At 42.7% G+C, this 25,835-nt stretch overlaps 1 protein-coding gene and 1 pseudogene across 6 annotated transcripts in view; one reads left to right on the top strand and one right to left on the bottom strand.

Moving 5' to 3' along the window:
- The window catches only part of Nr1h4 (nuclear receptor subfamily 1, group H, member 4), a 96,097-nt gene that overhangs the window by 41,558 nt on the left and 28,704 nt on the right, over nucleotides 1-25,835 (top strand). For 3 of the 6 annotated variants that reach the window (NM_021745.2, NM_001439626.1, XM_087558871.1), the window contains 2 exons: nucleotides 6,436-6,804; nucleotides 23,580-23,720. In NM_021745.2, coding sequence (NP_068513.1) covers nucleotides 6,436-6,804; nucleotides 23,580-23,720 — 510 coding nt within the window. Of the gene's footprint in view, nucleotides 1-6,435; nucleotides 6,805-23,579; nucleotides 23,733-25,835 lie in introns of all 6 variants that reach the window. The other 3 variants (NM_001439627.1, XM_087558868.1, XM_087558870.1) reach the window with 1 other exon arrangement.
- Nucleotides 5,008-6,187, bottom strand: Anxa7-ps2 (Annexin A7, pseudogene 2; annotated as a pseudogene).

Raw genomic sequence — 25,835 nt, 5'->3', positions numbered from 1 at the left:
ATCGCTGCATACTATTCCCATGTTTTGCAATGTTTTACTTTTTGAGCATAAAATCACTGATAGCCTTGGAAAAGGTATACGTGTGTGCGTGTGTGTATGTGTGTGTATGTGTATGCATGTGTGTGTGTGTGTGTGTGTGTGTGTGTGTGTGTGCCCACGAGTGTGCACAAGCTTGAGTGCCTGTGGAGGCCAGAGGTCAACCTCAGGTGTTTTAGGTACTGTCACTGGTTCTGCTTGGTTCTTCAGGGTTTTCTTGTGATAAGGTCTCTCACTGGCTCCGTGTTTGTCAAGTAGGCCGTCTGGCCAGTGAGCCTCAGGCTCCTTCTTGTCTCTGAGTTCTTACCTGGGCTTACTAGCAACCCAGAATCAAGAAGAACCATGGAGTTATCCTGGCTTTTTGACATGGTTCTGAGGAATGGAGGTCTTCACCCGTGTGTGGCAGGTCCTTGACTGCCTAGGCCATCTCCTAACCCACCCTGTGTTTTATTTTAATTGCATCCAGGGATACATATGATGTTGATGCCATAAACTGACCTGAGTTGGGGCTCTGTTTTGTTTTCCTTGATTATGGAGATATTTGCTTTCCTGAAGTTATCTTCAGAGATGTCCATCTGTCACGTGAGGAGGAAACGTTAACCATTTCCCTGGATTCTATGGAGTTCAGATTCTGGCGCTAATTGGGTCTTTGACCTTGTGATAATAGGAAGCAGGGCTCAGGGTGGAGGGGGACTCGAGAGAACATGCTAGAAGGCAGAATCTAGGAAAAATGGGAAACCAATGTTGTAACTTTTCAGTTCTTTACATTTTTATTTGCTTCTGGATTTATAGTCATATTATATGATTATGAAAGGGATTGGGGTTTTGCTTACATTTTATCTACAATAATTTTACACTCTGTTCTTCTTTTTTGTACTCATAAAACAAAATGGCATTACTAAAATCTTCTTGTTAGTCAGATGCACTGATTTCCCTCTCCCCCCTCCCTGCCCCCCACCCTGCCTGATCCAGACAAGTGGGGCATAAAAGGAGGGAAATTGATGTCTGCACAGATACTATATATTGTGTGTTTGGTCAGTCATTTCCTGGGTCAGTGTAGGATGTGTCCTCAATATTTAATATGTGGAAATTCTGCTTTGCCTTTGTAGAAAAGTTATGAATTCTAATATTCATAGAGAAGTCTAATACTTATGAGATTTTTTTTAGATAGAAAGGACTATAATATCATATATTCTTTCTTTATAGAAGAGCAAAGAGAGACCTGGGTAGGGTAGTAGGGACTGGTTTGTAGGCACCATTTAATTCAAGCCAGAACCATGGCTCTTCAGATGTAGAGTCAGAGAAAACAGGCAGAGCAAAGCAGTCCTTACAGTAATATGTGTAGCCCCATGAAGCTGGATTTAATGAGCTCTGGAAGAGAGCGGCCATGCTGAGGAAGGGCCCAGGCTCGGGAGGTATGAGGGAGACTGGAAACAGCAAGATTCCCAAGAGACAGAAAAGCTGGAACATCGAAAAACTGACTGGAAGTGAAAGGATATGCTGAGCCTTGCGGGCCCCTTTGTGCTTTGTGTGCAAGCAGAATTTATAATCTCAAGTAAAGAAAGCAGAAGAAGAGGTCATTGCCTTCTGTCTGTCTGTCTGTCTGTCTGTCTGCCTGCATGCCTGCCTGTCTGCCTGCCTAGGAAGCATCTCACTTTTGACAGCTTCCCATAGAGTAGAGTGATCCCATGTATGGGCTTCGAGGTCAGACTCTAAAAGTCTCAAGGACTTAGGCAGGTAGGAGTAAGAGGTAATCTCAGCAAAGACATCTGTCCAGCAGTATAAACAGCTCCGAACTGTCTTAAGGGTGAATAAGGCCCAGGAGATTCTTGTGTATGCAGGAGGGGTAATAAGACCTCATCCTGTGGTTGCAAAGAATTGCAAGAATATACGAATGCTCAGTATTAGGAAGGAATTCATACATTTTTCTGCTACCAGTAATAATGACAGTAACATCAACCACTTGAGCACCTTGGAGAACACTTTAGAGGCATAGTGCACAGGTCCAGAATCTCTAAGTCCAATTCTCAATTCCCAAACGGCTAGAAACCATTGTTTTTTTTTTTTTTAAGTCCAGTAGGATTTTTAAATTTAATTTATTTTTACTTTTGGTGGCCATTCCTGGGCTGAAGGATGTGAAACACTGGTTAAACAAACTAACGAACAAACAAACAATTTATTCTCCTGAGTGAATAGTCACAGAATGGCACTGGGGAAAACATTGCTGTTTGCTTCATACACTTCAGACATGGAGTTCTACCCAGTGGTGGGAATACCGCATACAGAACAGAGAAAGAATACTAAATGTTCTGAAATCTGAAGGAAATGTTTTTTCTCTGTAGTTCTGGGGATCAAGCCTGGGCCCAACCAAGGGGTTCTAAATTTTATGTATTTGTTTATTTATTTTACCAATCGCACAGTTGTTGGGGGAGGGGTGTGTGTACATGTGCGTGTACATGTATATGTGCTTGTATAGGGAATGTGCTCACCCATGTGTATATGTCGAAGGCCAGAGATTTAAGTGTCCTCCAGCAAACACATTCTATCTCCCCCTCCCCCTGCTTATTTTTGATTCTCTAGTTGAATTGGAATCAGCAAGACTGGCTGGTTTGTGAGCTTCTGGAGTCCTCTTGCCTCTACCTCCCCAGTGCTGGCTTGACACATGTAAGTCTGCAGGGCTTTGTAGAGCAGTGGTTCTCAACGTATGGGTTGTCACCCCTACAGGAGTTGAACATCAGATATTTACATTATCTTATTATATTAATATATACATTATATTATATATTATAATTATATTATAATTATATAATATATTATTGTATATTATATTATATATTATATATAACGTTACATTATTATATTTTCATAACAGTAGCAAAATTACCATTATGAAGTAGCAATGAAATGACTTTACGGTTGGGGGTCACCCTGACACGAGGAACTATATTAAAAGGTTGCAGAATTAGGAAGGTTGAAAGCCACTGACCTGGAGGGTGGTAAGGATCTGAACTCATGTCCTCAGGCCTGCACAGCAAACACTTTATCTGTTGAGCCCGCTCCCCAACACCAAAGATTCAAAAGCTTTTGAATTCTAAGTGCTTTCGATGAGGGCCAGTGAATCTGGACTACTTTAGTTAGTCACCAGCAGAAACCTCGAAGTTCCATCTCCAGCTTGAGGTGTGAACACTGGGTATCAGCAACTTGCTTACAGTCCTAATACTCAGGAGAGACGCAGCTGGAATCGTCCTCCAGTGTTGTCTGAGAGTGTGTTAAAGAATCAGACGCGCTTATACAAACTACCTTATCTTTTACTTATGCCTTTTTTAGCATTTTGCATAATATAGTCATTTTATATTCTAAAGAGCATAGCGTATGTTTCCAAAAATAAAAGCATTTCTACAGCCTGCTAGTTTTTATTACCTAGAGGTTTTCTATCTAAACATCTTATTTAGTAATAATGGTTTTAGGAATAATTATACTCCCTATTTTAATGTTATCTGTAAGTTTTGGGCACTTCTGTATTGAATTTAACAAAGTGCTTGGCATGCCTTATCTCATTTAATCCTGACAGTAGCTCAATTGTTATTGGTAGACATCATTCTTCCCTTTATATGGAGTGAAAAGTATCGGCATGAAAAAGACTCCCATCCGCACCACAATAATTAAAGTAACATGCCTGTGACAAAACCTCAAACAGAGAAAGTCTTGTGTAGTTTCTTACCCCAGCATGTTAAAGATCATGAAGAAAGTTGCCTTATCTATAGAAAACGCGCGCGCGCACACACACACACACATATGCACACACACACTCACACACTCACTCATGCACACTCACTCTCATACACACACACTCATTCACACACTCACACACATACACACTCTCACGCACGCTCACTCACTAAGACACACTCTCATACACTCACATACTCTCACACACATGCACACGCACTCACACACACTCACACAACCTTACACACTGACACAAAACACTCATCCTCATATACACACACCTTTACACACACACTCACACATACACTCACTCTCACACACACTCATACACACATATATGCATGCACACTCACATTCACACACACACACACTCTCACACACACGCACACATACAAAACACGTTTGTATTCATTACTACACACACTTTTCTACTGTTCACCTTTTAAAAATAATAGCTTCAGGGGTAAAGCCTCTCCCATATCATCCCTGTCATTGTTCTTGCTCATTTGAATAATATTTGTGTATACATACTGTAATTTTTCCAACCATACTTCCATTGGTGGAGTGTGTTTCCAATTTCTAGTTCTTACAAGGTGTCAAGAATGAATGTCTGAATGTCTTCATCTGTATGAAAACTCCTTTCATAGAGAATTGTATATATATATATATATATATATATATATATATATATATATGTGCATGCGTGTGTGTGTGTGTGTGTGTGTAGGGAAGATAATAACAAATTTCCCTCTAAGAGTGTTTGCGTTTCTAAGGGTGTCTATCATTAAACTTAAAAATCTCTGTAAACTGAGTATAAACATGAGTATAGATTTAATTTGAGCCTATTTATCATTTATTTTTACAAGGGAAATGTTTGTGGATTTATAAAACTAAAAACTATTTGAGTATTTGTCCTGTTTAGTTTTTTTTTAAGACATTGCTGTGACTTTTATTTAATTTGAAATACAGATTAAAATAAAACTAGAGGAAGTGAAGTTTTATAAATATCACATTACTACGTCGTTGATAGGGGGTTTACACTGATAGGATATAGAAAGAAAAAAACTAACTTTAGAATTGAGGCAGTAACACCATGTGCAAACTCCTGACAGGACTTCCCCTGACAGGCCCCAGTGGAAAACTACTCTGGTCAGTTGGTGTCCGACGTGGCTGCATTCATGTCTCATTGCTCGGAAGGATAGGCCCTGAAGAGCTTCATTCCTTAAAGGGGGGAAAAAGCCCTCACTGGCCAACAATGGCCAGGAGCAGCTTCCTGTAATCTCCACTGGTGATACTTGTGATCACTGTGCTTAGGGTCTTCTGGTACATCTGGGTGAACATCTGTTTTATCAGTCTCACTTCGAGTGACCACAATCCTGACTAGGGTGGAGTCATCCTTTTCAGTGCCTTTCATGGAGTAGTAGAGTCGCTCAGCAAAGAAGGCAGGGCGGTTGAGGGCGCACTGCAAGATGGTCTTAAAACCACTTTCAGTGTATCCAGAAAATTCTCGGCTTACACTGCTTAGCAAATCTCGATCAGCCATCTTGGAATTAGCCTTCATGGTGGCTTTCATCTGAGGGAAGCTTCTTGTGGTGAGGATCTTGTTGAAACAGAATTCATCTGTCCCTGGCCTCTCCTCCCCAGCCTGACAGAGACGCTGAGCATCTCCCTGAGCCGTCTGTAGTTTACTCTCTGGCTCTCCTTACAGTTTCCCTGGCACATGGCAAATGTCCCGAGGTATCCGACATAGTGTCCTTCTCAAGGTCTCATCCAAATTCTAATTGATGATATCTCAAAATGTCTTGAATTTCTTGTTTTGTTCCTTTGCACAAAATCTCTATCAATACACGTTCTTGAGTTCTAGCTCCCTGCACTGCCTTCCATAAACTCCAGGCATCGTAGTATGTAGAAGGCATGAACAGGGCAAAGATTAATTCTTCCATATTTCCACTCAACTCTAACTCGAGATCTTTAATTAAATCCTTGCCATACATGTTCTTAAAGGCCGCTTTAATTTGTCGCCTCTGGTCATTGGGATGGTTAGACACAACATCCACAATTGCTTGCCCGTCTGTCCCAAACCCTTTCATTGCTTTGCGGAGAATTTCTGCACCTCTCAAAGCATCAAAGTTGGAGACTGGGCGGATTGTTCCTTGGATGCCCTGAGTCATCACAGCAGGATGGCCCAGGTAGGGAGCTTGCCCTGCAGGGTACTGACACAGCCTCTGTCCTCTGGGAAAGCCACCTGATACTGGAACCTGGGCTGGTCCACCACCACAAGATGTGCGGGTGGCTGTGGATTGCCAGAAAAGCCTGCTCCACTGGGTGGGGCCCCAAAACCTTGGCCTCCAGGATAGGCTGGAGCACCCCCTGGATTCAAACCCCAGGGGCTGGATAACCTCCAGGTATGGGGGTAGCCTCCAGCTCCTGGGTAGCCACCATATATGTGTGTGTGTGTGTGTGTACATATATATATATAATATATTTACAGATAAACGTATGTATTTTAAAAGTTAATTTATATAGTTAAATATATGTTGTGGTTTTAGCTTTTATATATGTTCATAGTTTATATTGGAATAAATTTCCATTTCGGTATTAGACCTGATACGTTGCTCTATTTTCTAGACTGATAACATTAATTCTGGTTTTGTTGATCCTTTGGTTCAGGAGTGCTAACAGAGCACGCGGCAGGTCCTCTGGGGCAGAATCTGGACTTGGAATCGTACTCCCCATACAACAATGTGCAGTTTCCTCAAGTTCAGCCACAGATCTCCTCCTCGTCCTATTATTCCAACCTGGGTTTCTACCCGCAACAACCGGAAGACTGGTACTCTCCTGGACTCTATGAACTCAGGCGAATGCCCACTGAGAGTGTGTACCAGGGAGAGACTGAGGTATCCGAGATGCCTGTGACAAAGAAGCCGCGAATGGCCGCCTCATCGGCGGGAAGAATAAAAGGGGATGAGCTGTGTGTGGTCTGCGGAGACAGGGCCTCTGGGTACCATTACAACGCGCTCACCTGCGAGGGCTGCAAAGGTGAGAGCTTTTGTTTTGCTTTCAGTACAATTCTACTGTGTTGGCTGCTACGATTTCTTGAACCAGGTTCATAGGAAAGAAATGGTATGTTTTTGTTGTTTGAACTGTCCGCTAAGCAGGGCCTCTTGATTTTTGGTGAGCAAACCCCGTGTGCCATAGAAGGTTCTCCACTGCTGTTGTCTGAGCCGCGTCTTGGTTTGTTCAGAGCCCCATTTAGACTGAGCTGGGGACGCACAGTGTATCTTTGCTATTTTCTCACCACTCTTGATAATTAGCTCATATTTCTTGCTTTTAATGAGGTCTTGGCCCACACAAACTCGGATGGCCATTAGTTCAAATGTCAGGACAAGATGGCCATAGAGATGATCCAGAGAAGCTATTATTAGTTTTTAAAAAGCATTATAAAAGAAAATGCAATAATAAGTTTAATATGGGGCCAATGAGATGGCTGTAGAGTTAAAAAGAGTTTGCCAACAAAAATGCCCTGATGCCGCGATCCACATGGTGTAAGGACCGCTGAGAGTAGTCATCTGACCTTCATAGTGCCGTATGCCCCCCAATAACATTAAAGAGCATCTATAAATAAATAAATTAGCAGGGGTAAAAGAATTAGTAAGATGTATAACACACAGGGAACACTCAATGAGTCACTCTGATTATTCTGCTAAGAAGAGTCTTTGGATACCATCGTGTGAGGTAGATAAGACATGACATCATTCGGCAGTTTCTAGGAGGTACAGATTTGGGGTCCCACTCCGGCATGGGATGATGTCGCAGGTGAGGCAGGTACAAGATAGAATGAGGCCTGTCATTGGATGAGAAGGAAGGATGGGCAGGAGAAAAGTTTGAAGGAGGAGGAGATGGGAAAGGAGGAGGAGAGGAGGGAAAGAAGCCTTGGCGGAGACCTGGAGGCTGACGTTAAGATTCCACTCTGTGTATTTACAGGTTGTTATGAATGTTCCTAAGGGATGGATGTGTACAGGGCTTTGTATGTTCAGGTGGGCAATTATATCTTATCAATTGGATCAAAGGTTATTGTGTTGTGTGTTCCTTCATGTGCAGATCTAAGTGTAAGGGAGTGTGGGGCGGCTGGTCTGGGCCACCACGGAATTGGATGTGCTTCTGGCAAGATATCTACCAGGTATCTTGGGGCACTGCGGTAACGGACCTGGTGGGGGATAAAAGACAGCATTTTATTTTTTATATTTTTACAACAGCACTCTGGGCCTATGGATTGAGAATTTCTGGAAGTGGAACCTAAGAATCTGTGATTTCGGGAGCCCCTCGTGCTAAAATTTTTAAAATCTGGGTATAGATATCCAAGGCACCCAAGAGGGCTCACGTAGATGAACCGAGTGGATAAAGACAGAGAACCTTCAGAGTTCTCTCTCTCTCTCTCTCTCTCTCTCTCTCTCTCTCTCTCTCTCTCTCTCTCTCCACCAAAAAGGACAGTTTCAGTACAGAAAGACTGTATTAAAAGGGTGCAGCATTAGGAAGGTTGAGAACCACTGACCTAGAGGGCGGTAAGGACCTGAACTCATGTCCTCATGCATGCATAGCAAACACGATCGATTGAGCGCTCTCCCCAACACCCCTAAGATTCAGACAAGCGTTGAATTCTAAAGACACGTTTGATTCCAAGTGCTTTCAGTGAGGACCAGTGAATCTGCATGATTTCAGTTACTCGCCAGCCGAACCCTATGTCTAGAAGTTTCCATCCCCAGCTTGAGGTGTGCACATTCATCTGTGTATAAAAGTGATTGGCAATCTATCAGGAAAAGCACAAGTTCCAGTCTAGGTCATGTTTCCTGCCCAAAGAGAAGGAGATAGAAAAAAAAATTCATAGTCTAAAAGTCTGTATCAAAGGAGGAGGGCACCCGTAAATAAGGCCCTCTAAATCCACACTAGCAAAGCTCATATGAGCTCACAGAGACTGGAGCAGCACACACAGGGCTGCACGGGTCTACACCAGGTCCTCTGCATATACATCATGGCTTCCGGTTCAGTGATTTTTATGAGATTCCTGAATAGGTCTCTTGTGCCTTCTCTTGGGCTCTTTTCCTTCTTTTTGTTTGTTTAGTCCAATTCCGATGTTTACTTTTTTTTGTTTTATCTTAATATATTTTATTTTGTTGCGTCTTACCTTATTTTATTTCTATCCCTTAGAAGCTTGTTTGTTTTCTAGTGAGAGACAGAAAGGGAGTGGATCCGGATGGAAAGGAAGGTGGGGAGGAACTGGGAGGAGCAGAGGGAAGGGAGACAGTAATCAAGAAATATAAGGTGTGTGGGGGGAGGGGAGGCTATTTTCAGTAAAAGGAAACAAAAAAGAAAAGAGAGAGGAATATATATATGTATATTATATCAGATAGAAGCCGTGGCTTCCAGAAGCCAGTGCCAAGAGCCCGTGGGATGTATTTGCTACCCTTCCATGATAACGCTCATTGATTTTCATACTGTATGCCTATTTTGTAGACAAGCAAACTGAAACACAGAACCCACCCAGGGCTCCATAGCTGATAAGGGAAGGAAGGGGTGGGATCCAGCTTCAAAACTATGGCTTATAAATGCAACTCCACACTTTGTATGAGAGACCTCCAGGCTGAGCTGCTAGACATTATTTACCTAGTAAACGCCCATTGTTCTCCAGAGCTGCTGCTTGCTCCCAGTTAACACTGGTGACCCAAACGGCCCAAGGAAGAAAGTCAAATGCTTCCTTTAGATATCGGGGTATCAGTATTGTCTCGGCCAAGGATCAAATACCCAAAGTCAGAACTCTGGAACAATTCACCACATAAGTCAACATGGTTTAAAAAAAGAGTCTTACGAATTCTGGGGCATGGCAGAGTGACGTCAGGGAGACTAAAGGGCCAGGGAAAATCCCTAGGAGTACTTACATAGATAGAGGAGAACTCACCTAAAAGACATTAAGGAAAGGAAAAGACAAGACAGTAGGAGAGGCTAACTCAGAGGCAGGAGTCTCTAGGGAAACCTAGAACTGCAGGGAGCAAGGCACAAATAAAGGGGTCAGAGGGCACCTGATCTGGCGAGACTAACACAGGAAGTAGAATTGGGATATAGGTATATTTTAAAGAGGAGAGTAAGGCAGAGTTTTTTTTTCCTATTAATTTTGATTTGAGGCTTTGCCCCCATGGCACCAGCAAGTGACAAACATTCAAGGGGGCATAAGATGGAGCCATAGGGCTCCTCTGACAAAGGTTAGAATACAGACGAGGTGGGATGGTCGCTGTGGAAGTCTCTGTCCCAGCTCCTCTACTCTGCCGACATACCACATACACAGACATGTAAAGAATGACCACGGCCTCACTCTCCTGAACTTTATTTAATTCAGACACGAGCAGGCGAGTGAATGAATACCAAGTTATATTCTGTAGCCTGTTAGTACCCATTCTCAACCCAAGAAGAGGCCAGTAACAGAACTTGAAGCATAGTGTGAGCATTGAACACCCGATCAATAGACCGTTTGGACAAGAAATGGAGCCCCCTTTGTCTCATGGGATGTAATTCAACTACAGGCCCTTGAGCTTCATTCCTTTATCATTTTATTTTATTTTATTTCTTCCATTTTTATTAAATTGGGTATTTCTTTTTTTGGGGGTATTTCTTATTTATACTTCAAATGTTGCTCCCTTTCCCTGTTTGCGGTCCATCAGCTCCCTAACCCCCCCACTCCCCTTCAATATGGGTGTTCCCCTCCCCACCCACCTCCCATTACTGCCCCCCCAACATTCCCCTACACTGGGGGTTCAGTCTTGGCAGGACTAAGGGCTTCCCCTTCCACTGGTGCTCTTACTAGGCTATTCACTGCTATCTATGCAGTTGGAGCCCAGGGTCAGTCCATGTATAGTCTTTGGGTAGTGGCTTAGTCCCTGGAAGCTCTGGTTGGTTGGCATTGTTGTTCATATGGGGTCTCGAGCCCCTTCAAGTTCTTCCAGTTCTTTCTCTGATTCCTTCAATGGTGGTCCCGTTCTCAGTTCAGTGGTTTGCTGCTGGCATTCGCCTCTGTATTTGACATGTTTTGGCTGTGTCTCTCAGCAGAGATCTATATCCGGTTCCTGTCAGTCTGCACTTCTTAACTTCATCCATCTTATCTAGTTTTGGTGGCTGTATATGTATGGGCCACATGTGGGGCAGGCTCTGAATGGCCGTTCCTTCAGTCTCTGCTCTAAACTTTGCCTCCCTATCCCCTCCTATGGATATTTTTGTTCCCCTTTTAAAGAAGGAGTGAAGTATCCATACTTTGGTCATCCTTCTTGAGTTTCATGTGGTCCGTGCATTGCATCTTGGGTAATTCAAGCTTTTGGGCTAATATCCACTTATCAATGAGTGCATACCATATGTGTTTTTCTGTAATTGGGTTACCTCACTCAGGATGATATTTTCTAGTTCCATCCATTTGCCTATGAATTTCATGGAGTCATTGTTTTTGATAGCTGAGTAATATTCCATTGTATAGATGTACCACATTTTCTGTATCCATTCCTCTGTTGAAGGGCGTCTGGGTTCTTTCCAGATTCTGGCTATTATAAATAAGGCTGCTATGAACATAGTGAAACATGTGTCTTTGTTATATGTTGGAAAATCTTTTGGGTACATGCCCAGGAGAGGTATAGCTGGGTCCTTAGGTAGTTCAATGTCCAATTTTCTGAGGATCCTCCAGACTGATTTCCAGAGTGGTTGTACCAGTCTGCAATCCCACCAACAATGAAGGAGTCTTCTTCTTTTATCACATCCTCACCAGCATCTGCTGTCACCTGAGTTTTTGAAACCCACCTCTACCTCTAGGATTCAATCTGGAAATGGGGACATGGGAGAAAAAGAGTTCATGGACCTCTCAAGGTACCAGCATGCCTACGTTTTTTTTTTTTTTCCTCTTTGATTGCTACCGTAAAGCTGTTGGGTACAGAGGTAGCTATCTTCTTTAACTATCACATAGTGTTTGGGATTTGGTGACTGGAAAGTCAATGCTAGTCTGCCTTGGGGAGCTACGTGTTCTCATGAGAAACAAGTGAAACCTGCCCTTGCTTAGGAAGAGAGGAAGGGGAAAGGTTTGCAAGGAAATGAGAGGCACACAGAATAGGATCCAATGGAGTCCAACAAGGACCTGATCCTGGAAGGTCTAGCAGCTCAGCCAACCCTGTCTCCACAACCTGCAACTCTTGGGCATCTGATCTCCCCGGATGCAAAGTTGATTTTGCTCTATAACTTTCTTCACAGAGACTGTGGGCTTCATGGCCCATCAGTATGCTAGAATCTCTACATTTTTTTCCTAATAGTTTCAAGTCGCCCAAGACGGCAGCTGGAACCCAGTAAAAAGAAACTAATATTTCAAGCAGAATGGACCAAACACAGGAACGGTCAAGAAAACCACAACAGGTTCTGTACTAGCCTCGAGGGGTGTGTTCAGAGCTATGCCACAAGGCTGGTCAGTCAGAGCTACTGCTAAAACAATCACAGCGTAGAAGACGGAGATGTCCGAAGGCCCCATAATAACTATTTGCCTCGGAAATGTAGCACATTAGCTGCCATCAAGGGTTCAGGAAGTTGCCTTCGCTAAAATTAACGGCTCTGGAGCCATACCTTGTCCGTTGAATCCACACACAGTGATGACCTGTTACCTGTTCTTACAACACTTGCACCTGGAAACTAAACAACCCTGTTCCACAGTCCGAACGGTGGGAGCACAGCCCTAGCGCCCCTTCATTGGCTTCTAATGCTGCCTCTTTGGAAGAGCGTTGCAAAGGTATCTGGGAAATGTGTTCAACATTCCTCCCTTGCAGAATAGATTTACAGAATCCCGGAAGGAGGACATGACAGAGATCAAGTCGGCCAAATCTCATTCTATCTAGCCCTTTATCTCTGTATGCTCCAAGTCTGTAAAAGTGAAGTTATGTAGACCAGTGGTTCTCAACCGTCCTAATGCTGTGACCCTTTAATACAGTTCCGCACGCTGTGGAGGCCCCCAGCCATAGAATTGTTTTTATTTCTACTGTAACTGTAGTTTTCTCCTGTTAAGGATCATAATGTAAATATCTGATATGCGAGATATATGATTTGCGACCCTAAGAGGGTCGGGGTCGCCACAACCCACAGGTTGAGAACCGTTGATCTATAGCGTCTTTGTGAGGGTTAAGTTAGATTATTGTACGCAAAGCACTTTCTTTTTCTTTTTCTTTTGTTTTGGGATTGACTTACAGGCTGCTGGGCCTATGACACTTGAAACACAATGCCCATCCACAAAAGAAAAAAAAATTGAAACTTAGAAACAAGGCAGAGATCATGCTGTGATTTCCAGCTTTTGTTGGCTTCTCTCTCTAGTTCCATATGCAATATTCTAATTTATCTGAACGTCTCATACTTACAGCATTAGTGAGAGAAATTACAGTTTTCAATATTTTTTTAAGTAACCACTGAATACAGGTGTAGCATAGATGGATGGTGAATGGATTGCTTGGCCCTAGATTGAACCTAGACCTTTTCTCTTCTGGGAGCTATCAGTGCCGTGTATGGAATATCCACGTCTGAATGAATTTTGATTCAGATCTCAAATGTTGACCCTCCAAAACCAGTCTGCCGCTGACTGGAAATTCTGAATGGCTGTGTTCCCTAATAGGTCAGCCCCTGACACAGTGGCCTCAGCATCACAGTTTACACATGTCATAGAGAATGGCAGCCATCTTGAAAGGCACTGCTTGTGTTAATGGGTGACCCTCTTGTCCTTTAGAATATATCTTTATATAGGATCATGAACCAGCATAGATTTAGTTCTGGAATTTTAGGAAAGCTTCAAACAATATTGAAAATGATCATATGAGATGGATTAGACAGTTTCCAATAGACCCTCTGTTCAATAATATTCATATATTGAGATTACCTGCATTGAGACCCTAGTCGAGATCAAGCACAATCTGGCTTATGAAATCTAGTAACAATTCCAGTAACCTGGAAGATTCAACTGTCACACAGCATGATGCGGGGTGGGTTCCCAAGGACTTCAAGATGCCAGAAGCCTTTCATAGGAGAGTTGTCGACATCCTCGGTAGGTTAAGACTCTCGAGGCAAAAGAAGTCAAATTCCAATCACAGGGAGTCTTTTCCTGGTTGTCCTAAGTTGACTCGTGTCTCTGGGCTTCAGCCTGCTTACAAAGTGGAGATGGTGCTGATGAGGAAAAAGCTGAGATGCTTCTGGAGATAATGAGGATGGATAGATGGACAGTTAGATAACACATACCAGGTGATTGCTATGTGCAGGCACTGTTCTTGGGCTTGCTGTGTGCTAAATCGTTTGACCTATGGCACAATGCCTTGCCCAGGTATTTACAGACTGCCATGAAGGAGCTCTGATATTCATACATCGACACCAAACATACTGAGACTCTTGATGTACGAGAGGCAATTAACACAGGCATTGCCAATGGTAAATACTCGGGGCATGCTTGTTGCTGTTACAATTCCCTTTGCATCACTGTATTGAAAAACACGGATGCTGCATTTTAAAAATTCAGCTCTCTACCTGCCATGGCTAAAGGGTCCATAGGTATTAGCTGTTGTTACATTTTCTTAATGAATTTTTATTTTATCGTTCTTTCTGCTTTGTTCATCTATGTGCCCCAACTGGCATCAAAACTATCTTCAAACTATCAAAACATATCTCTCCCTGGTGATTCATTAGCTCATTAATTAATTTCTTTATTCATAAAATATTATTATTACCTTAGATACCCTCTTCTAAGCTATAGGAGATGCAGTGATATGCAAAACAGGGAAAATATTTTTATACTTACCATTATAAAACAATAACGAAAAAAAGTCAATGTATCTAACTGACCTATGATCAAGACAACAAGAAAAAGACAAACAACAGAAATTCAAAAATATCAACAAATGGAATCTGGAAAACCATACAAAAATATAATTGGTAAAAGAATTGCCTTAAGTGGGCAGAAACGGTATCTCAAATAAACACGTTGGTAATACATCTTTAAACATGGAAAATGACTAAGAATATAAATAATACGTAAATAGTTACTAAGAGAAGCTTCCAGACGCTCAAACTATTAAGCGAGAACAGGCATTGATATAAATACAAGAGTAAACCCAAGAAGCACATAAGCAGCAGTTCAGAGGGAAAGGGTTAAACGCCCATCAGAGTAAGTTAGTTGGTAGGGCTACCCATGGTGGAGTTTTGCTTATAGAAGCCCAGACCACCTGAGGGCTGCTGAGGTCAGACTGCAGCCTCCATGAGTTTGTCTATTTGGGCATCTAATTGGCTCGTAAGGACATGCTGAGCCAGTCATTATCGCAGCATGACCCCTGCCCTCGTGTTCTCAGCAGACGCCAGCAGGGATGAGGATGTCAGCGGAATTATGCTCTCTCTTCTTTTAGACTCCATCACCCATTAATAAACGTGCTGTTGACACGAGTCCAGGTGATTCCAGCACCAAGTGGAATTAAGAGAGAGTTGTTGCGAAATGGCCTCTGCCCCAGCTCACTTCTACTCCAGACCCATTCTGCAGGGACTCCCAGCAATGACCACACACTGTTCTAGGTTTTAGGTCTTTGGTTTAGTTTTTCATTTGAATTGTTGTATCATCTCCCCACTATTCAACCTGGAAGAAAAGACAGAGAAGGGCCAGATGCGAACTATCCCAGGGCAACATTCCCATCCGGCTTCTGCAGTGTGAAGAAGTCTGGAGGTGACCAACTCTGGTCTCCCAAAAGGATCTGACAGCCTTTAGCCTTTTGATTGTCTGAAAGGTGGTGCTTTCTACACATGCATTTGTTTCCTCTGTGGTTCTGGGAATATGCACATGATACAAAATGCTCTACTTGTGTGCCACATCTGGGCCTGAGAAGCAATATTTTGTGACTTCAGAGGTGCCAGACATCTGCTTACACTGAACCTGGCTGCACATTTCCATCTTCCCTTGCACACCATCCTATATGGCCATAGCTGCTTGAATAGCATCATGCAGTTTTTGTGTGGTCTCTGAAGTCCAGAGAGTTCTATTGGTTATTACCAATGCTATTCATTTTTTTAAAGATTTATTTATTTATTATATATGAGTACACTGTAGCTGTCTTCAGACACACCAGAAGAGGGCATCAGACCTCATTACAGATGGTTATGAGCCACCATGTAGTCACTGGGATTTGAACTCAGGACCTCTGGAAGAGCAGTCAGTGCTCTTAACCACTGAGCCATCTCTCCAGCCCACCAGTGCTACTTGTGAATGCTGCTTTTCTGGAGAGTTAGGACAGACAAATTCACCTTGGCTAAGTTACTGTTGCCAGTGGTCTTGATGAGCTAACAATTGCCAGTATGGGCTTTATCCTTAGCAGAGAAGGCTGAGAGGTCCTGAAGTATAGTATATTTCTTGTTGGGTTAGAGGCAAGGTGTTTTGCAGGAAGCTCAAATTTGGCTAAAATGATAAAAGCTTGTTCCAGATAATATCAAACAAAATTCATTTCATAATCGGCCCAGTGAAGTAATCTTTATATAACAGAGCTGAGAACACAATGTGAGATAAAAGCCAATTCTAATCAGTCCAAATTAAAATAAGAGAAAGAAAATTGTGGTAACGGGTCAGCATGTGAGAACAGTTGCTTTGTAAGGGCAAAAACCTGTGGTGAATCCCAGGCACCTACATTAAAAGCCAGGCATGGCTGTGCACACCTGGGACCCCAGCTTTGAAGAAGAGGAGGGGGGAGGGGTACGAGGAGAAAGGAGAGGAGAGAGAAGAGGAGGAGAAGGGAGAAGAGGGAGAGGAGGAGGAGAAGGGAGAGGAGGAGGAGAAGGGAGAGGAGATAGAGGAGGAGGAAGGAGGAGGGAAAGGAGAGAGAGAAGGAGGAGGAGGGAGAGGAGGGAGAGGAGGAGGACAAGGGAGAGGAGGGAGAGGAGGGAGAGGAGGAGGAGAAGGGAGAGGAGGGAGAGGAGGAGAAGGGAGAGGAGGGAGAGGAGGAGGAAGGAGGAGGAGGGAGAGGTGGAGGAAGGAGGAGGAGGGAGAGGTGGAGGAAGGAGGAGGGAGAGGAGGAAGAGTAGGTAGAGGATGAGGAAGAGGAGGAGGAGGATGAAGAGGAGGAGGAGGGAGAGGAGGAGGGAGAGAAGGGGGAGGAAGAGGAGGAGGAGGGGGGGAGGAGGAGGAGGAGGGGGAGGAGGAGGAGGGGGAGGTCGATCCAGAGAGCTAGCTGATCAATCAGACTAAATGAAACAAGCTTCCAGTGAGGAGCTGGGTCTCAAGGCAATAAGATAGAGAGTGATGGGGAAACACACCCTGAAAATCCCATTCTAACCTTCACAGGAGTGCCAACTGGCATGTGCACCCTCCCCTCACACCCCTATGTGAACAAGGGAAATGAGATGGCACCATGTACTTTCCTTGTGGTATTCTTGTATATTTTCTGGCATGAAGGTATTGCTCATAGAAAGGCTAGAAAGTGCTCCTTCTGTCTTCTGGAAAAGAGAATAGACAGACGGTATTTCATCTGATGGTTGACAGAATTAACCAGTGGAATCACCCGGGGCCGGGTAGTTTCTGTTTGGGGAAATTATTTATTAATTCAGTTTCCTTTATGGGACAGGCCTGCTTTGCTGATCAGTTCCTCCCAAGTAAGTTTTGATAAGCATTCTTCAAGTAATTGCCCTGAAGTCATCAAATGTGTGATAATCTACAAGGTTCTTTATTCCTTCATTTTCCTTTTAGTGGGCCTATACTGATGGTGCCCATTTCACCTGCGATATTCATAATTTGTATCTTTTTTAATCCATTAGCCTCTTATGATATTTATTAATTTTATTACTAGGAATCATCTTTTAGTCTCATTGATCTTTTTATATTGTTTTCCTATTTTAAGGTACATTGATTTCTGCTCTGATTTAAAAAAATCTTTTCATTTGCCTTCTTTATAATTATTTTCCTCTTCCTAGCTTCTTGAAGGCTAAGCTTAGGTCACTGAGTTTTAGATGTTAACATTAGAAAGTGCATTTTAACATGGTTGATCATCCTCCAAAGTGTTCGCTTTGCTGAATACCGTCAATCTTGATAGGCAAAATAAAAGTTTAAAATTTAGTCTATTCGAATTGTTTTTTATTTGTTTTTGTCTGGCACTGCGTTTTCAACTCTGTTATATAAAGATTACTTCACTGGACAGATTCTGAAATTAATTTCTTTTGAGACCAATGCATTTTCTTTTTCTTTTTCTTTTTTTTTTTCATCTTTATCAACTTGGGTATTTCTTATTTACATTTCAATTGTTATTCCCTTTCCCAGTTTCTGGACCAACATCCCCCTAACCCCTCCCCCTCCCTTTCTACATGGGTGTCCCCCTCCCCATCCTCCCTCCATTACCACCCTCCCCCCCCAACAATCCCGTTCACTGGGGGTTCAGTCTTGGCAGGACCAAGGGCTTCCCCTTCCACTGGTGCCCTTACTAGGCTATTCATTGCTATCTATGCAGTTGGAGCCCAGGGTCAGTCCATGTATAGTTTTTGGGTAGTGTCTTAGTCCCTGGAAGCTCTGTTTGGTTGGCATTGTTGTACATATGGGGAGACCAACGCATTTTCAATTAGCTCTTTTGTCAGTCACCTCTGAATAGATTTACCTCATGTGTAACTTTTTAAAGGCTTTGTGCATGCTCCACAGGGAGCCTCCTGGCAAACTCTGTCCCCTCTTCATTTTAGATTTACCTTATGTGTGACATATGCTACACAGACAGCCTACTGTTGAGCTATGTCCCCAGTCCCCATTGGGGTTTGCCCCTTCTCTGGGGACTCTTCATGGATGCTGGGTCATTATCACTCATAGAACCTGTGGAATTCACTCCATCCCGAAGCTCTGAGGAAGTTCTCCACGTCTCTTTCCAGCTAAGCTGCTTCTGCTTCTCTCAACTCTAGAAATAGTCAACCCATCTTTTATATCTTTTGATGATCCAGAATGACCCTTTCCATGAGAGGTTTAAATGAAAATGAAAGCCCTGGGCAAGATTTATATTGATGTAGAGGGAGAAGAGGCTTTGGTTTTTGTTCAAGTAGAAGGCATAAGATGGTGACCATCTTCCTGGGATGGATAACAAAGGAAAATACAATAGGAGCAAGAACCAGGGTTGGGGATTTAGCTCAGTGGTAGAGCGCTTGCCTAGGAAGCGCAAGGCCCTGGGTTCGGTCCCCAGCTCCGGAAAAAAAAAGAAAAAAAAAAAAAAAGAACCAAGCATATATGCATAATTTTGGATAATTTTCATACCTCAACGTTCCGGTTAATTTTAACATTACTAAAATGACTGAGAGGGACTCATGGACTCAGCCTGGGAATGGTAACAGATCTTTGTAACCGGCTAGGTTTTCCCATGCTGTGTTGAGATTTGGGGACATTAATGTCTTGAGAGACATTTGGGATATGAACTCCTTATTCTATTTGAAGGCCTGTGAAGGGGGTGGTTGAAAGCCGAGTCTGAACTGAGCCTTCAAGGTCTCAAATCCAGGAGCTACAATTACTTCTTACCTGTACGACCTTGAGCAAGTTAGCCTCTGTGCAACTCAAGTTCTTCTTCCACGGGAGAGAAAGAGTTAATAGCATCTACCTCATTGGGTTAAGGGTACACAGTCCGGAACTGTGTCTGGCTGAAAATAAGTTATATCTCTGAGTTCTACGTTTGTTGCTGTTTTAAAAACACAGAGATCCTTAACCATGTAAAACATCAAAGGATAGTTTAGGAATTCATCCATGTCAACCACCAATGTCCAATGGGACATACATGCCATGAAAATACCACCCCCAAGCTGTTCTACAAGCCAGAGATTCCCTACCTTCAACTTGGCAAGGCCACTCCTCCCCAGCCCTCATTTTTTATTATCAGGATCCTCTGTGAATTTCCTACCAACTCATTTTCAAATGACTCTTCTCATATGAGCATTGTTGGATGTGCACAAGAAAGAGCAAGATAGAGACAGTCGTGTGTGTGTGTGTGTGTGTGTGTGTGTGTGTGTGTGTGGTTAGATTTGCATAAGTATAAATACAGTATATGTGCCCACATTTAAATGATGTAGTGATAATATTGTGCTGCTTTCCCAGAGCGAAAGCTAATTAATTCAGCTATTGATATGATAATGATTTCCTTTTCAGTTTAATACCAGAGGTAAAAAGAAGAAAGAAAGAAAAGAAAAGCTGCAGAATTGTTCTGTGCACCCTTTCTTTGATTCTTCTTGGAATAAGGAGTTTCATTCTGTTAACTATTGAGCTGTCTGTCTATCCATATCTATGACAGTTTTAAAGGCAGTCATTTCTAGGCGGGGCTGAAGACTCACGGGAAGACTGAGTCACTCGAGCTAAGATGTTCATTGAGTTCAGGGTTTGGCATTGGGGGGGGGGAGTTCGTTTTGCTTTACTCACTAAAAATACACACTTTGGTATCTGCACTCTGGGTATCAATGCTAAACAGAAGCACAGAGTGTTGCTGCTGTTTTAAAGATCCTATTGGGTTAGATTTGACATTTGGGGAAGTGTTAAGATCTTTCCTGCTGATCTGCACATCAACTGACAAATTGACAAGGGAGTCCATGGCTAGGTTAACTTTGACATATCTACCTTTCCCTGGAAGCCCCTGTTTTCATAGTTAGCCAGTTACCCAAGGCTAGACTGTCCTCTCCATTTCCCTTTATAGCTCTCTCCCAGCCTAGTCTAACATCTCCAACCTTTCAGCTATGGTACGGTCTCCTGTCTTCTGTCTCCAGTTTCCAGGTGGACACTTCTCCATCTTGTTCTGCCTTTCCAGGACTGCGGACTAGATCAGACCTTCTATCGCCGAGTTCTTTAAGGATCATTATTTTTCTACGTAGCAAAGATCCCTCTGTGTGGATGACTTTCAAGGGCATTCCCTTAGCCTCCCCTCACTAATATTCCCAGGCTCTACCCTGCTACCAAAATGGATCACCTACTCTTCCTAGGAACTTCTGTGACACTGTGCCTTGGCTCATTTGCATAATGTCTCTCGCCTTCACATGGTACATGTTTCAAAAAATTATTCTGTAAAACCTCATTCGAATTTTTCAAAAAGCCTTTTCTGATTTCCTCACTTGGAGTTAGACCTACCCTAGCTCGACATTTGACATTTGATTCTTAGGCACTGGGAGACATTTAGATTATAGTTATTTTATTGTAGTAATTTTTTAATGACAACTGGATATATTTCACAGTTCTCACAGTAAATATGCAACTTTCCGTGTCTACAGTATTATTGTTGTCCTCCCTCTAACACATACCGCAACCTTTACAAGCACGTAGAATGGCTTCTATGTGCTTCTATATGGAATTTTCTTCTGTATTCCAACATTTTTTTCTCCTGCACTTCAACAATGTTTTACGTATTTAGCCGTCAGCCTGTCTTGCACTCTACTCTGAATTTGCGTCTCCAAGCTGAGAGTTCTGAAGACAGGGGTGCCTCACTTAGTGTTAAGCCGTTCTCTTGTCCTGAGCCCCAGGGGAAAGAGAAAACTACAGCAGAGCAATTAAGGATCTTCCTGGTTTTGAGTTTTCCTAAAAATCAAGGTCAGAGTATTTAACTTCTCTGTATTTTTTTCCTTTATGATGTAGGGAAGAGAGTAATCGATAGTATGATTAAGTAGCTGAGTGGTAGCAAAGTGGTTAGCGCAAAAAAATGTTTGCTATTATTCCCCCAACGTCTGTTAAAATCACAACTTCTGTCTTGGACAAGAGCAAGTCATCATGAAGTCATAAGTCCTTGCCAAGAACTTCAGACAGGGAGACCTCAGTGGAAAGGATATAAGGTTGTTCTGTTTCTTTCTGCTGCTGTGGTAAAAACTCGATGCCCAGAGGCAACTTATTTCAACTTAATGCTTCTAGGTCACAGTCCATCACTGAGTGAAGCCAAGGCAGGTCTGTCTGCTTGCTGTTTCCTGCAAGAAAACAGAATTATCTCCTGTCGAGAACTCATTTACACTCGAAGTAGTACAGCAGAAACCAAGCTGGCTGGAAGAACACTGCTTGTGTCCTGGCATGCTCAGGACCATGTTTAGCTAGCTTCCTTATAGCCTAGGGAATGGTACCACCGGCGGTGGACTGGGCCCGCCTACATCCACTAACACTTAAGATTACTTCATAGACATGCCCACAGACCAACCTAATAAAGACAATTGACTGAGACTTTTGAAAAGCCTGGTGATTCTGGATACTGTCAACTTGACAGTTAACACCAAGTAGGACAGGAATAAACCTAGAGCAGACAAAGTTAAAATTGAAATAGCTTTGTTCTCATCAAAGAAGTGTGACTGAAAGTAGCCCGGTGATGGGAAGGGAAGGACTCAACCCAAGGCAGGAAGTGTCAACTTTGAAAACTTGCCACATACACCCAGTTTTGAAAACAAAATGGTACCCCTTCATCCACAGTGGCTACATCCCAAGATACCCAGTAGAAGTTTCAAAATGTAAATCGTATACATAGCTATACAGACTTGAATTAGGCACAGGAAACTTACCAGTATAATCAACGACAAAATAGAAAAATTTGAATGACACGCAGGTAGAATTTGTTGCAAAAAGGAGATCTCTCAAATGCCACTGGGTGGGTAATCAATCGGTACAATATGGATTTGCTGGCTGAAGGGATGATTCTTATCCTGGATGAGACTACAGGAAAGAAAAAAACACACAAATAAATACAAAAATAAATCCCATTCATTACACTACTCAGAAACGTGTAATTTCAAATTTTATGAGGGGCTTATTTCTGGGATTTTCCATTAGTGTCTTTGAACCATGCTTTACCACATATCACCAAAACCTCAGAAACTAAAATTGTGAGTAAACTTCTGTTACTTCTCTTGCTCCTCAAAAACATATCCCAGCTTACTGCCACACCAACCCTGGCATCTATGAGGGACATGGAGGGGGGAAGAGTCACATTCCCATCCTGGCTTTAGGCATCTTCCCTAACCTGTCTGGAGCTGGACTGCTCTTCTCTGGGGAAACACTGCATTTTAAATCAAGCCTGGCATTTTTATTGTTAGGCAGGGCTGTCGTGTTAAGTGCTGAAAAGCTGAAGCCTTGAATAGAGCTTTCTTCCTAAACACCCGGTAAACAACACACGTTCTGGCTTTTTGCTCACTGCCTCACGTTCTAAGTTTTGAGAAAGGATTATTTATTTTTTATTTTGTGTGTCGTATGAGAGTTCTGTCTGCATGCCTGATGTCCACGGAAGTCAAAAGGTGTTGGGTTCCTGGGATTGGAGTTGTAAACCGCCATGTGGGCTTGGAGAACCCAACCCTGTCTTCTACAAGAGCGCTGGAGTGCTCTTGATTACAGAGCTAAATCTCTAACTCCTTACTTGCTATATTAACCATTCGCTGCGTGCGTCCTGCCCCAGCACAGCGTCGGTCAGTATCTACACAACTCCTACTCTTCCCTTGCTTGGTCAACCTTTAAACTCTGGGAGGGCAGGGATGGATGTTTGCCTTCACAGGGCCAGCATGTAGCACTTACTGGTTCATAATTGTCCCCTAGTAAAGATAAATGAAAGCAAAGAGAGTCCCTAATTTCCACTTGTTATTGTTCTAGAGAGATACATTTACAATAGCTCCCTTTTCAATAACAGATCACGGCAAAGTGTCCATTGCTACCTCCCCATGGCTCAGGGCTCATCGATCGATCGAGTTGATCCCCAAGAGTTCCCCGAGAACTCTGATATCCACATATATATCCTGAAAACTTGTTAGGGATGTTCTTACAGTTTCCAGTGTTTCTCCCACAGGTTTCTTCCGAAGAAGCATCACCAAAAACGCCGTGTACAAGTGTAAGAACGGGGGCAACTGCGTGATGGATATGTACATGCGTCGGAAGTGCCAGGATTGCCGGCTAAGGAAGTGCAGAGAGATGGGAATGTTGGCTGAATGTATGTATACAGGTATCCACCTCAAGCAATTAAACTCCACTAAAACCTCCTAAGGAGGCAGGCGCCAGGTAACTCAGACGGTCCCATGTTGAAGACGGGACCTGCTGAGCCGTCTCCGTTCTTGAGCAGGGCGCTCGATCGGTGATTTCCTTAAACAGTCCTCTGAAGAGCAACTTATTTCTCTGAAAGAAATGACTGGGGTTTGCTTTGGGTTGTGTCTTCCTTTGTTGTGAGGACTTTATACAAAGAGTGACGTTGTCATCGTTGAAACAGCTTGGTTTAATGAGCTATGTCGTGAGGCATTCTGAGAGGTTCATCTAAATTTGATTTTAATGTGCTTCTTATTTGTTGCTTAATTACCATAAAAAAACTCACAGCGGCGGGACAGTAACTGCCTGTGGATTATCTAAATGGGGTTTTAAACTAAGTCGTTTTTATTAAGAATTCGTCTCCCCTTAGCGCAGCTGTGAGCCGATTTGTATATAGGTTTACACAGGAAATTAATGACCCCGAGTTTTAATATAATTTTGTCCTTCGATCTGATAAGGGGACACTGTATTAAACACTGGCTCTTTGAGGAACCACCGTCTTCATTAGAAATTAGAATGCATGTTAGTATAGCATTATTAATTTTTCGTCCTACAGCCCGCTCAGATTGAGTGATACGCCTCGTTCCTCCTCCAAACAGACGGACAAACGAATGTCACCAAGGGGATGACAACCTTCGGGGAGGGAATGCCACAGGAAATAAAAGCCTGACTCTAGCTCCATTGTTCCTGAACCGCACTGGAGACTGGGATGCACCCTGGGAAACAATGTGTTCAGGAGGGAGAAAAATCGGACTGTGTAAATAAATAATCCGTTGCTGGATGGATGAAAGTTTTATACAAGCTGATCGCAATCGCTTTTTAGAGAACATGAAATAAGAACCTGCACGGGGCAGTGGCTGCAATCCGATCTTGCAGGGGTAACCCTTTGACCCTGGGCGGTTCAGGTTGCTCATTATTTAAATATGAACTCGCTCTATCTGAGCTCATTTTGTAAGAGACCCTCCCCCATGAAAGTCTGTAGTTTTATTTATAAACACAAAACATCTTCCCGTCGGGGACGCAGCTGTTTCATGAGTTAATCCTCCTAGAGTTTTGTTTCGTCAGCCTTGAGAGAACAGAGAGACTCAAAATTCCGGACGGCGTCTCTGCTACTTGTTAAAGCTCAAAGCATCATTGACAAAGACTACACATTCACTAAAAGAAAAATTCTGACACTTTGTGTTAGTCGGTTTCTATCGATACCTAAAAATACCGGAGAGAATTATTAAGAGAAAACCTTCCTTTTGACTCATTCATTTAGAAGTTCCGTGACTGTTTTCCACAATGTTTAAGCTTCGGCAGGGCACAGGTGAGAAGCTGATGCTGGTAGCACAAAGCTTACCTCGTGACCTGGAAGGAAATGGACCGAGGAAAAAGCTGGGGTCCCGCAGTCCCATCTGAGAGCATACCACCAATGACCCACAGATCTGTCCCCCTCCTCGTGCCTCCCCCACCTCCCAATAGCACAATATCTTAAACTTGGGAACCAAGCCACGGCTGGCATTCCTTAAGTATCGTAACCTTTATATATTTTTAAATAATTTGCATAGATTAATAGGGTTTATTTTTTTCTGAAAGGTGTTCACACGTGTCTTACTCAACAAGTTTAATATAAAACTGAATATACTTTTTATTGAACAGTACTAATGTAGGTAAAAAAAATAATTGTATGTTTGAAAGTAATCGTATGTTTTGAAGGCTTTAAAGGCAGCTTCCCTGGTCTCCTAGACCAGGAACAGAGAATGTGGGATTTGCAGTACCATTGACGAAACACCTTTTGCTTCGTAGGACCCTGTAGCATTACAAATTATTTGTATCTAAAGCCCAGAGTTTTTTTTTTTTTTTAAAGTATCTAATCACATCTATGCAAAACTCTGTGACAAATATTTATGTTTTGCAAATGAAGAAACACACAGATGTCAAATGCCTCACTCAAAATCCAATCTTAAAAAAAAAAATTAGTTTTTTATTTTCCCTAAGATGGATTGATTGATTTACTTATTTATTTATTTTTGTCTAAGTGTAT

Source organism: Rattus norvegicus, chromosome 7 (assembly GCF_021556685.1).
Source record: "Rattus norvegicus strain SHRSP/BbbUtx chromosome 7, alternate assembly SHRSP_T2T, whole genome shotgun sequence".
In the NCBI taxonomy this organism is placed as follows: Eukaryota; Metazoa; Chordata; class Mammalia; order Rodentia; family Muridae; genus Rattus; species Rattus norvegicus.
The sequence above is the reverse complement of the archived record's forward strand: the minus strand, read 5'-3'. Positions and strand labels throughout refer to the sequence as shown.